The sequence below is a fragment of the Podarcis gaigeae genome (genome assembly GCF_964106915.1).
Source record: "Podarcis gaigeae genome assembly, chromosome: 15".
NCBI classification, from domain to species: Eukaryota; Metazoa; Chordata; class Lepidosauria; order Squamata; family Lacertidae; genus Podarcis; species Podarcis gaigeae.
Genome location: NC_139692.1, coordinates 36,174,463 through 36,188,104, shown reverse-complemented (window position 1 = coordinate 36,188,104; position 13,642 = coordinate 36,174,463). Strand labels below are relative to the sequence as shown.

Genomic DNA, 13,642 nt, shown 5'->3' with positions numbered 1-13,642 from the left:
GCTTTTGTTATGTTTCATTCTCTAAATTGGTGTCTGAGATGTTTTATTCTCTAATTTGGTGACTGAAATCTCAATCTGTATACTCATTTGGATTTATTTTTCCTTGCATTTAAATGCCGTGACGGCCTAACTGCCTAATTCAGGTGGAAGTAAGTCAGATCCACTCAAAATAAGTCCAGATAGGACAATTATTGTTAAGGGAATTCAGTTCAGTTCATGGCAGTGCTGGTGTGCAGCAATCAGGACCATGGTTAGCTCCAAGTGGGCTCTGCTAGCTGAGCTACAGAAATATGTTGTCTCAGCAAAGGAAGTCTCACCTGAATCTTCAAAAGGTGGCCTGCATCCCTGTCTACAATCCTTAAATGACCTGCATCTGATTCTGTAGTCACATGTTTCTCTGTGGCTGTGGAGCAGGTTAAGCTCTCATGTATGAGTTGCATCCCCAGGCTGCCAAGGGGTAGAAGGGATTGCTGTGGGTTTCTGCCTGAGTGAAGTGTTCTGTGATTCACCCTAAACTGAATCCTCCTCAGGAGCATACTAGGATACAGGGGGCATGACGCTTGACTTCCACCATTCAAGGTGCTCTGTTGACCACTACAACTTTTTACGCTTATGACCTGGGCTATAAGTATAAAGCACCTATCTAATAAATGCCCTAATGCCCTATGGACCTGCCTAGTCTTTCTGCATCTTCAGAGGCTCTTCTCTAGGTGATAGTGCCTTCTAGGGATCAAGGCCTTTTCTGTAGCAGTGCCTCATTGTGGACCAGCCACAGCTAGGAATGCTTGAACATGCCTGAGCTACACCTCCTGGATTCAAATGCAAATTGAAATATGGTTATCTTCAGAATACACACCCACAACAAATTATTTAAGGTGCTCCCCTTTTTAAAAAACAACAACAACAACAACAACAGGCAATAGCTGCCAAGGAGAGCCACTGATTCCCCACTCCTGGTACAGATGTTGAGTGCTTCGTCCAGTGCTATTTTTCTAGAAAATGAAGTGCCAGAATCCAGCATGAACACCTTCCTGAGAGCCAGTGCGGTGTAGTGGTTAAGAGCGATAGACTCGTAATCTGGGGAACCGGGTTCGCGTCTCCGCTCCTCCACATGCAGCTGCTGGGTGACCTTGGGCCAGTCACACTTCTCTGAAGTCTCTCAGCCCCACTCACCTCACAGAGTGTTTGTTGTGGGGGAGGAAGGTAAAGGAGAATGTTAGCCGCTTTGAGACTCCTTCGGGTAGTGAAAGGCGGGATATCAAATCCAAACTTCTCACTTCTCTACACACTGGATACTGGACTGCCAATGCCCCTAGAGAACCAGGGAACAAGCTCCATACTCAGTGCTAATTTTCTAAGAAATGAACACCTCCCTTGCTCTCTTATAATGACAATGACACACACCTGAGAGGTGCTGGGACTGAGTTCCAGTAAGTTCCTACTGAAAAAAAGCTACTACCACCACTACCATTACTTCTACCCCACCTTTTCCCCTGACAAGGACTCAAGGCGGCATATCCAAGCTAATGGTCACCATTCCCTCTTGCAGGACGAAATTCCCAAGTTTAACTCTGTGTTGCATGAAGAAGGCTTTCTTCTGTCTGTCCTGAATCTTCCAACACTCTCCTTCTAGTGTTATTTGAAAGCGAGAGAGAAACCACACCTCTCTCTATCCACTTCCTCACAGAACCATAGAATCATAGAGTTGGGAGGGACCTGAGGTTTATCTGTTCCAACCTATATCCTGTCCATTCTTATTTGCCTTTTCTTTTCTAAACTAAAAAAAAAAACTCCAAATGGTGAAACTTTCTTCAGACAGGAACTCTCACACCCCATGATCATTTTGGCTGCCCTTTTCTGAAGCTTTCACAGCTCTGCAGCATTATTTTTGAGGTGAGGTGACCAGAGTCTCGCACAATATTTCAAGAGCTGTGTCAACATAGATTTGTAAAGCTGCATTATGATATTGGCAGTTTTCTTTTCAATCCGTGTTCTAATGAACCCTGAAACAGAATTTATATTTTTTTTATTTTCAGAGCCGCCACACACTGAGTCAGCACCTTCATCAAGCTATCCACCATGACCCCAAGGTTCATAGTCCCCCACCAGTTTGTACCCTATATGGGAACATGACACAAAGTCTCCCTCTACACCACACACCTGTAACAAGTTCTATTTTTTAGAGAATGACTCGCAGCCTATCCCCTACAAATTTACTCGGAAGGAAGCCCCACTGTGAGCAATGGGTCTTCCTCCCTGGTAAATGTGTCTACAATTTCGATCACCACCTGTTCCTTGCTTTTTCTTTTTCTTTTTTCTTTTTTGAAAAGAGAGTTTTAAATCCAAACAAACTGAATCTCCTTGTAGCATCCACAAAAATAGTTTAAAAGAGCCACCATTTTTTCTCCCTGCCACATTTAACCTAAAGGGGAAGTCAGAATGGGATGGTTTGAACCCAATTATGTTGACAACTATTTAATGCCTCGTCATGCTGCCAGAACACTGGAAGAGAGCCTTAGGGACTCTCCATAAATTACCTCATTAGGAGTGGATCATTACATTTGTCCAACAGAGCCTGTGTTCGCTGCATGAGAACAACACAGGGAAATTTTGCATAGGACACATCTAGGTGTCCTGCTGCTTTGATCAGACACTTTTTATGCATTGCTTGGGGAAAGACCTACCACAATTATCCCACCCCCACTGTAAAGATGAACAGGTTTAATGGAGGTGTGTGTGCGTGCCCATGAACATCTTTAGCTTTATCAAGAGTTATGTAACATGGTTTAATTGGGCCTCATTGTTCCATGTGCAGAGTTTGCATCTCTTTTGCTGGTGGGGTTTCCTTTACCTAGGCTTGAACAGGCACATGGTCCTGATTGTGGTCTGGCCTTTGAGCATGATCAGAATTTGAGAGAAGGCATTTTGTCACCTTTTGCAGAATCAGACAGAGCTGGGATTCATGTTGAAAAGCATTGTTTATTTCATTTCATTGACTGTATTGCCTACTCTGTCACGTTGCACAAAGTGGCTAGGATGCAGCGCTTTTGTGACCGTGCAGAGAATGGAGACTATGATGATGCTATGAGGAGGGGTGGAATCTGAGGCTATTTAAAGAGCTGTCGAAAGCCTGTCCCTAAATCTGTTCTGGGCCCCCACTCCTGGGCTGACCTGTGCCAACCCATGCCAATCCAAACCATATCTGGCCAGAATCAGGGGCGCCGACTTATAAAAAATATTGGGGGGGGGCCATACCGGGGTCCTGCCCCGGGAAGTTTTCTAAGAGCCACTCCCGGCCCGTTGCTGCTGCTGCCGCCCGCCTCGTGGCCCCCTCGCCAGCTGAGGGAGGGAGAGAGACCGAGAAGGAGAGAGATACGTGGTGGGCAAGGCAAGTGCCCGCTGCGCCTCGCCTCCCACCGCCCCTCGTGCCCGCCCTCCTCCCCTCCCTTCCTCCCCGCGCGCTCGCCCGCCCGCCCTCCTCACCCCAGCTCTTGGCCGTTCGCCCCAGGAACTCGCCGCTGTTGGGGTTGAAGATGAACCTCCGCCACTCGGCCATAGACTGGCTGAAGGGCTTCTTCTCCTCCTTGGCCAGAGAGAGAGAGAGAGAGAGAGAGAGAGAGAGAGAGAGAGAGGCTGGAAAGAGAGAGGGAGCTCGGCGGTTCGTGGGCGGCAGTTTTTCCCCTGCCGAAACAACAGCGGCTCCTCAGAACCGCTAAGTAACTCTCCCTCAGGCGCCCGGCGGGAGAGCAGAAGAGAGGAAAAGGAAAGAGGGTCTGGGCCAGTCGCACGCACCGAGCAAAACTACTCCCGCCGCCTCTTTTACTACCGTAATAATTATTTGTTTTAACTCATTACTGAATGTATTTTAAAAGGTAACTATCGTCAAACAAGGAAAATAAAAAATACCAACATAATTTTGTGATTTTACAAAGCATAATATAACTAATAATTTTCTTAAATTATTGGGGGGGGGCAGAGCCCCCCCAAACGAATTTTTGAGGGGGCTCGGGCCCCCTCAGGCCCCATGGAGTCGGCGCCTATGGCCAGAATTGATTTGTGTTGGGAACTCCAATGCTAGTTCTACTCAGAGTAGACCCACTGAAGTTAATAGACCTGACACACTTAGATTCCTTCCCTTCAGTGGGTCTATTTGGAGTAGAACCTACTTGAACACAACTCACTGTTTTCTTACTGTGCAATGTATGCACTGATCAATCCAGTCTAACTCACACAATTCATTGGCTAAGTAGTCAGCCTGATCAACCCTCTAAATTCTGACAGCATCCACAATAGGAAATGTGAAGAAAAAATGGTTTGGAAAAGGAAAATATTTATCTGAGACAGGGCAATTCAGAAGAGGAAAATTGAACTTTAGGATTTCCCTTCACATTCGTTTCAGTTCCAGGTGATGCTTTCTAATGTTTGCTAGCCTTTTTAAAAATTCCAGCCTTTTATTTTATTTTCTAGGAATTCCCTTTGGCAGCCATCAGAGGACCCCAGTGCCGCTGCGGCTTCCCAACAATTCATTTCCCGTTACGCAACAGCTCAGACAGCTTATTCTGTAGCAGGTTGCAAAATGGCAGCAGCACGGCTGAAGAGTCAAAGAGGGGGGACTATCTCTTTGTCTATCAAACTCCTGTCCAAGGTAAGAGAGAGGTTGAATATATATAATATTAATAACTATGTGCAGGGAGGTGCTGTGCATCTTACACCCCAAGCAATGAGGCAAGACACTTGCTGTCGGGTTAAGTAGTGCCATAATTTTATGAATGCATAACAGGAGAAATCAGCAGTGAACACTGCAAGCTGTTCCAGGACATTGGATGAGGGTGAGCAGACTTACAACTGCCCACCATTGCCTATGATGGTGTGTCTGACAGTGCCCTGAGTCTACAGACTCAGCTAAGCAGCTGCAAATAAAACGTTTTAAATGTGTTGTAAAGTAAAATATAGAAATAGGACACTAGATGGCGACAGTGAGCTATGCAAAATTCAAAGTATTTTTCAAAACTTTTTTTTAAAAAAATCATTTTCACAGCTTTTTTTTATATGTGTGTAGATTCCACCTAGCTTTTAAGAATGGGGAAGAAATTCAATTCAATTTGCATTTAAAGGTAAACCTACCCTATTCTTATTTTCTGAAATGGCAAACTCTCTGAAATGCACTCATCTTTTGAAATTTACTCTTCTCCAGATTTTTCAATGCCATTCTCCAACTAAGTAATGTATACAAAAATGCAGAGACCAAATTCAAAATTATTACCAAAGGTTCAGCTTGCCTCATGCTGGACTGACATCTGGAAAATTGTTATATTAGAGAAATTTACAGGGAAGGCCACAGTCATCAATGGTGTATCAAAGACAGACAAATCCGAGGCAATATGGTAGGATCTTATATCCTGTATTAATTAAAACTACTTGTAGCAGCACTTACTTACTGCCTCTCTTTCTGTATGGAACTTGTGAATGAAACCACACACACACACACACACAGGCTCATCTGTATTATTACATTTCCTCTTCTGCACACCGAAATCGCCAATGTCCCTTTGTTTTTGTGTGTGTTTTCTGACTAGTGGTCTTTTTGTTTGTATCTGTTTTTCTATATATACAAAACCAATAAAAAATGACTCTTTAAAAAATGCACAAACTGATGTAAAGTGTGCATTAAACAACTATAAGCCCAGACTGGACCTTAGCAGTCTCCCTTCAAGAGAGGAGAAGCCTTTTTACAGGGGGTTGTATTGAGCTTAGATCCATTAAAGTCATGGATCTAAGTGAGTCATGTGTATTCATTTCAATGGTTCTACCCTGAGGAGGACTAGCATTGCATACAACCTGGGCTCATTGTCTGCTTCAACAACAGCATGGGGGAGACTGGTTCTACTAGATCTTCTGGGCTGGAGTCCTTAGAGCTGGAGGCAACCTCCTCAGGCCAGAAAGTGCTGGCTGTTGCTGTTCCAGAGGTTCTGGAGCAGTGAGGTGTTCTGGGGGCTGGTTCGGGAGCCAGGACCTCAAAATCCATGGTTCATCCTCTGAGGAGGCCTGTACTTTTAAACCATGACCAGAAATCAGGAGACATATGTGTAGATGAACCTTAGGGGCTCATCCTGGGGAGAAATATTGGAAAATTTTCAAGGGAGACCAAAAGAGAGTCAATAAGACTACTGAAATGTATTAAAGCTGTTCTACACTTCCCTTAACTATTCACAATGAACTGACATTGATTTTGACTGGGATGATATGGCACAGGGAAATCCATCTCTCTCTTTCTCTCTCATCTTGTGGTAATGCAGAATATATCCACTGCACTTGCAATATTGATCTTCCCTTAAGGGAGAAAAAAAATTGCAATACAGATAGGCAAGACCAGCATTGAGAAATAAGAGTCAGGGAGTATATATTCAAACATGTCTGATTTGGATCTTTTCCTGGAGAAACCGCTAGCACAGACAAGTCTTAAGTAGATAATTAAGAGACAAACATTAAGCGTGTCCAAATCTATCTTGCTGGTAGGCAGAAAATCCTTTGTTTTATGGTGATAGAAAAGCTTAGCTGGAATTCTAGGGCTGGAGGGGATGAAATTATTATGCCATCCAACCCCCTGTTCCAAAAGCAAGACCACCAGCCTCAATAGATCAAGCTGTGCAGTCTTAACCACAATGCACCCCAAGCAGATAGTTGATTCTTTGTTAAATAAAATAAAATAAACTCACAGAGAAAAGACTTAATGCAAAAGAGCCAAGCCACATATATTGTTGTGGTTGTTTTTTTAAAAAAGGCTTGCAGGGCAAATATGTTAATTCAATAGTTATCTACTGTAGTGGAAGGTAAAACTAAAAAAGTGACAAGCCAATCTGACCAGGAATGTCAAGAGATGAGTACAAAAGGTACTCTGAAATCTCTCTCTCTCTCTCTCTCTCTCTAAAACGAGCAAGTTTCTAGTCTTCCTAGAAGAAAAGATATGAAGCCAAATGTCCTATGCAACTTTCAGAGATGAAACCAACCTGCTACTCCAACCTTTCATTGTCTTTAGCCAATGAGTGAAGTCAGAACTGTAATTAAAAAATGATTTCTTTGGATGCTGGGTGATAAGAATCCTTTTGGTCCTAAATAGCTGCTGTTCTCCCCTCTCCTTTAGTGCAACTTCTATTCCTGCTTCTGTGAAACTGCATTTGTTTGGGGCAGGGGGCAGGAAACCTTTTCAGCAGGGGGCTGGTCCACTTTCCCTCAGACCTTGTGGGGGGCTGGACTATATTTTTTCAGGGGGGAAATGAACAAATTCCTATGCCCCACAAATAACCCAGAGATGCATTTTAAATAAAAGGACACATACTACTCATGTAAAAACTCGCTCATTCCCAGACTGTCCATGGGCCAGATTTAGAAGGCAATTGGACCAGATACGGCCCCCGAGCCTTAGTTTGCCTACCCATGGCTTAGTGTGTCTGTTGTTTATCAAGCTTAACTGGTTTTTATTTGTGTTTTGCTGTAAAATACCAGGAGTTGAATGCAGCTATCAAAGCATGGAGGGAGTGATATGCCTACCTTCCTGGCCTTATGTCTCTCTGTGTGTTTTTCCTTAGTGACTCATCACTTCTCTTTGACTATGAGTCTTGCATTACACACACACACACATGCACGCCCCCCCCCCACTTTTTATTGTTTTTTAAACAAATACAAATGCAACTAAAAAACACTTATCCAACAGTACAGATAAGACATACACATACTTTCAACATTCAAACATATTACTTGATGTAACCCCTCCACTGAGAATATTGAGTTGTTGATGTAACAAGATCCTGATTTGGGCCATCAACATAGTTAAAGAAAGGGGTCCATGTTTCTTGGAAGGTGTCTCTAATTTACAGGTGTTCATTTTTATTTTTGCCAGCTTTACTCTAAAATTTCAAGGATGTAGCAGTAGAATGTAAAAACTGAAATATTATCTAGCCTTCTGTGTGTGTTTGTGTGTGTGTGTGTGTGTGTGTGTGTGTGTGTGTTTAGGGAAGTAAAGTATGTGGGTGTGCTTGGTTATTGCTATTATGCTCAACTTATGGGGCAATTAATTGATTTCCCACCCACGGGGGGGAGGGAATTGTGGCTTCTTCAGGGTAAGTTATTGTTGCTGATATGCATACTTAAATTGGCATCTGCATCTGCAAGAATCAAACAAAAGAGGAGTCAGGTATGAGATATTAATGGCCACACAAGAGTTGATCTTAGAATATATAGCTTGCTTTTTTTAGAATTTAAATCTTGAATTTATCAAAGTGCAACCATGTGAAAAATAATTGTTGTAAATTGTTGTCATTTTGTGTGTGTATTTGTTGGGCGGGGGGAGATTACTTTGCTAACAATGAAATGCCATCTGTATCTGGTTGTAGACACCCGCTGCACTGACCGGATGTTTCTCCCCACCAAATCCAAAGCTTTTGTGGCATTGTCAAGCTTCCCTGGAGCTGGCAACACCTGGGCTCGTCATTTGATAGAACACGCTACAGGATTCTACACTGGGAGCTACTATTTTGATGGAACCCTATATAATAAAGGTAGGCTATTGAGCTGTGCCTGTCTTGTTTGTTTGTTTGTTTGTTTGTTTGTTTGTTTGTTTGTTTGTTTTTAAGAACAAGCACACTGCCAGCTTTGGGCCCTGAGTGTTTTTGTCTAAAAGTGGGTTCACTGAACAGGGGAAGGAAAGGGGTGTGCGTCACATTAGATCAGAGCAATGTAGTAGTAGGATTCATGATAGGGGTGGGTAGGAAGAAGAAGAAGAGGAAGAGGAGGAGGAGTTTGGATTTGGTATCCCGCTTTATCACTACCCGAAGGAGTCTCAAAGCAGCTAATGTTCTCCTTTCCCTTCCTCCCCCACAACAAACACTCTGTGAGGTGAGTGGGGCTGAGAGACTTCAGAGAAGTGTGACTAGCCCAAGGTCACCCAGCAGCTGCATGTGGAGGAGTGGGGAAGCGAACTCGGTTCACCAGATTATGAGTCTACTGCTCTTAACCACTACACCACACTGGCTCTGTGTGTAGAGGTTACCAGAAGGTGAGGGAGAAGGGGGGGAGGGAAAAGGGGAGTGTACCAAGGATACAAAAAGACAGACAGGAGCTCATGGGCAAGTTGGGGAGAGAAGGGTCCCAAACAAGGAAATAGTGGAAGTTTACCAAAGAGGGAATTGCTGGTAGGGCCATGACAAAACTATAATGGTTGGCCTAATTACAGTGTTTAAGATATATATTATTGTGTTTAGATCATATCTATCTATATGTTTCTATCTATCTATTTATCTATCCACACAAACACACACTTTATATACATACACACAGGTTTTAAAGGGGAAAAGGATCACTGGAGAAGCAGGAGAACTATTTGTGTCAAAACTCACGAGAGTGGCCAAAAAGAAATTGAAATGTTTGATTCGGCCATCTTATTGATACGGAATCCATACAAGTCGCTGGTGGCAGAATTCAACCGGAAGTGTGCAGGCCATCTTGGGTATGCCACAGATCGCAACTGGAAAAGCAAAGGTAAGTGAACTCTAAGCCATTACTTTCTGACTTCATGTTTTCTTCATTTGTCAAAATAATAGACTGTTTCAAAGCATAAAGCCATCAAAGTAGCATATAAGAGAAAAACAACACCCAGTTCTAAAACAAACAAACAGTAACATAGTCATTGAATTGTACAGAGTTGGAAGGAACATCATTTCAAGGACGCTAATTCTAAAAAAAAATAAAACAGTTTATGTAGGTATATAACTGATACTCCATAAATGACTAGGTTTCTCAGGGAAAGAATTCTTAAACCAAAGCATCTTCAGTAGGTATCTAAACACCATGATTTCAGGTGCGTGTTTCATTTCAGCTAGCAATTGATTCCATAGAGTTGGAGCTACTGCACTAAAAGCTCAGTTTCTAGTACAAGCTCAGCACATGTGGGATGCTCAGTAGTGAGAGGTATAGTTGCTGGGCAATGATACATGGGGTGAAGTGGTTCTTTAGATACCCTGGTCCCAAATGAACATTTATTCATGTTGGAGGAACATCTACCATCGTTTTTTTCAAGCAGAAAAGTTTCTTGTTCTGTCTCTGGCATCACCACTTGTAAGGATCAGGGCTACATCTGCACCATACACCATAGCTGTCAACATTTCTCTTTTTTAAAGGGAAATTCCCTTAAACCGAATAGGATTCCTCGTAAGAAAAGGGAAAAGTTGACAGCTATGCCATACACCTAAAGTGTTACAATATCCCCAAAGAATCCTTTGGAACTGCTGAGAGTTGTTAGGAGACAGAGCTGCAATTCCCCAAATGGTTTAACCAATCCTTCTTGCCAGGAAACACTAGGAATTGTAGTTCTGTGAAGGGCAGAGCTTAATGAACTACAGTTCCCAACATTCTTTGGGGGAAGCTATGACCGTTTAAAGTGGTGTGATAGTGGTATAATGTAAAAATAAATGTAGAACCTTGAAACAAACAAAAAAGGATTTGCTGGGAAATGTGCTATCGAATCTAATGCGCACCTTAATTTTCGCAACATGATTTGGTCAAAAAGAGAGAGGTGAGCATTAGTAAAGGTAAAGGGACCCCTGACTATTAGGTCCAGTCGTGACCGACTCTGGGGTTGCGGCGCTCATCTCACTTTATTGGCCGAGGGGGCCGGCGTACAGCTTCTGAGTCATGTGGCCAGCAATGTTTTGGCAAACCAGAGCAGCGCACGGAAACACTGTTTACCTTCCCGCCTATTTATCTACTTGCACTTTGACATGCTTTTGAACTGCTACGTGGGCAGGAGCAGGGACCGAGCAATGGGAGCTCACCCCATCACAGGGATTCAAACTGCTGACCTTCTGATTGGCAAGCCCTAGGCTCTGTGGTTCAACCCACAGCGCCACCCATGTCCCAGTGGTATAATGTATTAAGCATTAAATGTGCAGATTAGGCCTAAGTGAACTAATACTTTTCAGAAGAGAGTTTTCCAAGAAAAAAAGACTCTTCGCCTCCTCTCCCTCAATAATTTTAAAGCAACCTTCCCCTCAATTTTGCCACACGCAAATAGCACTAACAGAAAGGGGGTATCTGCTTCTGATATCATTTTAAAGCAGCCTTCCTTTGCCATCCTTTTTCTATTTGGCAACAGCTGGGTTCGAAAACAGATAAGTCAATATCCTTTATATTGTCTTTCACTTTGCAGAGTGGCCCGATTTTGTAAACAGCTATGCTTCCTGGTGGGCTTCCCATGTGTTGGACTGGCTCAAATATGGCAAGCGTCTCCTCGTCATCCACTACGAAGACTTGAAACAGGCCCTGCTCCCTAATCTGAAAGAAATGGTCAGATTCCTGAACACCACAGTGACGGAGGACCGCTTGCTCTGTGTGGAGAACAACCGAGATGGGAACTTCAAGCGGTCAGGAGCTAGGCAGAAGGGATTTGACCCATTCACAGAGGAGATGAAAAACATGATCAATAAATACATTATGATGGTGGACAAAGCCCTGAGAGAGAGAAACTTTATCGGGCTTCCAAAAGAGTATTTGCCCAGATGATGTCATATGACCAGCTAGCTACATTAAGAAAAAAAGAGAGATCCTAATAATGAATTTTTTAAAAAGGCCAGAATTTTATAGCAGTAAAAAGGCAAGATTTGCACAGGGTCTGCTGATGAATGCAAATTCTTGAGACTTGGACGCTCTTCAGGGGTACTAAGTGCTACGAAAGGCGAGCAATGAAGGATGGAAATTGGGTTATAAACCAAGGCAAAAGACATTAGCGTCTCTGCCTCTGTGTGTCCTTTTCTCTATAAATGGCTACAAATTTTAACACTTGTGTGCACTGCTAATTATGGGAAATGTGTGTGAGGTGGGGTGGGGGAGGCAGACAGTTCCTTTGTACCCCCTAACTGCCTACTATCAGTATTTCTCAAGAGTAACTATAACTTTTATAACAATTTTGGCAATTCAAATGTGTAGGTTACCACCTTGCTTTCTATGTTTTAAACTCACCCTGATAAATATTTTTAGCTAAGTAGTTCGGGGGGGGAGAGTTGTTTTCTCTGCCTTCTTCCTTTATTTATGAATTTTAAAAACTGTGTCTTTATCCTCCATGAAAAGGACATGTCTAGAAGGTTGTAATCTAGGCAGTCTCAAATGGGGACATTCCCTCCTCAAGATTTCTAATGAAGATTTCTAATGAAATTAAATTGGGAGCAATTATTCCTCTTGCTTTCCCACTGGAGATGGCTGAATAGATATCTATCTCCAACAAAATTCTACTCAGAGGAAACCCATTGATGTTAATGGGCCTAAGTCATTACAAAATAATAATCAATGGGTCTACTTGGAATAAGACTCAGTCATTGGATGCAACCCATATTCTTTAAACTAGAATTCATTTGAATTTCAAATTATGCATCTTGTTGGGCTAAGGATTTTAGAGAGGAAAGGTGTAGAATTCTAGAATTTGACAGTGGTGATGTTGCATTAATTTTTTAACTTGGGTGGAGTGTCTCTCTAATTTTAATTTCTAAAGAGAAATGGCAAAATCCAAAATTGAATTCAGTTTCGTCAGATTTGTGGAAATCTTTACTATAGCTCCAGCTTGCTCCAGCCCTGACAATCTCTTACCAGCATGCCTTTGATGAGCTCTGGCATGAAACAAGAGGCAACTATGCAATCAGAAAAGGGTGGACTCTCATTCAACCAAAGGTTTTAAAGCAGAGATTGGGTGGCTGCCCTTCTAGGTAACTAGTGCAACGAATTCCCTGGATTGACAGAGTGTTTAGACTGCATTATCTTTTAGGTTCCTTCCCACACTATGATTGCAACAGCAACAACATTGTTATGCCACTGTACATCCAGTGATGGGGGGTGGGGCATCAAAAGAGTGAAATGGAGCTCCTATGACAGGACAGATCAGGGACCACACAGTGTGCCTTGTGACACTGCTTAAAGTGCATACAATATTGTCTTACTTGCTAACCAAGAGGGAAATGCCAGCATGACGTTTTCCATCACAAGTGAAACATAAAATATATGAGGGTAATGTGGGGGTGAGTGGGAGACCGACATGTCTAACTTTCAACCACGGTGGTTTGGAGGAGGGATAAATAAATATAAGCAAAAACCACATGGAGGAATATGGATGCCTTTTTGTCTCACCCACATCCGATTAATAAGAGCATTACTGAAAATTCATCTGATCCTACTTGTCTGTAATTTGGCAGGTTTGTTACCCAATGACACATCTCTCATGTCAGCAGACTTTCAAGGGTCCATCAAGTTGGAAATCCTGTTGCTCAGATGCCTCCAGGAAGCCCCCCCAGGAGGGCTAGAAGCTTGGCTTGACCTCTGTCCAAATAAGCACACCATTTTAACTTTGTGCACACCCACTCTTTGTACACAAACACACTTGGGTGGGCATGACCTATTCTGGATGACAAATCATCCAAATTAGTCTGAAGTGATTTTCAGTTCTGAAGTTTCCCATTAATTGACCATCATTGCTAGTAGGCATGTCACAGCCAGGAGATGTTGCATAGCAGAATGTTATAAGTGGGACCTACAGCTTGCAAAGAAAATTGCAATGCGGAGTGCTCCTGCACAGGGTCCTGGCCAGGACAGCCTATCTATTCCCCTT

General features: G+C 42.9%; 1 protein-coding gene across 1 annotated transcript in view; it reads left to right on the top strand.

The window, feature by feature from the left end:
- The window catches only part of WSCD1 (WSC domain containing 1), a 42,786-nt gene extending 29,654 nt beyond the window's left edge, over positions 1-13,132 (top strand). The window contains exons 6-9 of the mRNA XM_083714564.1: positions 4,468-4,645; positions 8,391-8,555; positions 9,334-9,534; positions 11,201-13,132. Coding sequence (XP_083570690.1) covers positions 4,468-4,645; positions 8,391-8,555; positions 9,334-9,534; positions 11,201-11,553 — 897 coding nt within the window. The 3' untranslated portion in view covers positions 11,554-13,132. The remainder of the gene's footprint in view (positions 1-4,467; positions 4,646-8,390; positions 8,556-9,333; positions 9,535-11,200) is intronic.
- Positions 13,133-13,642: the final 510 nt, after the last annotated feature.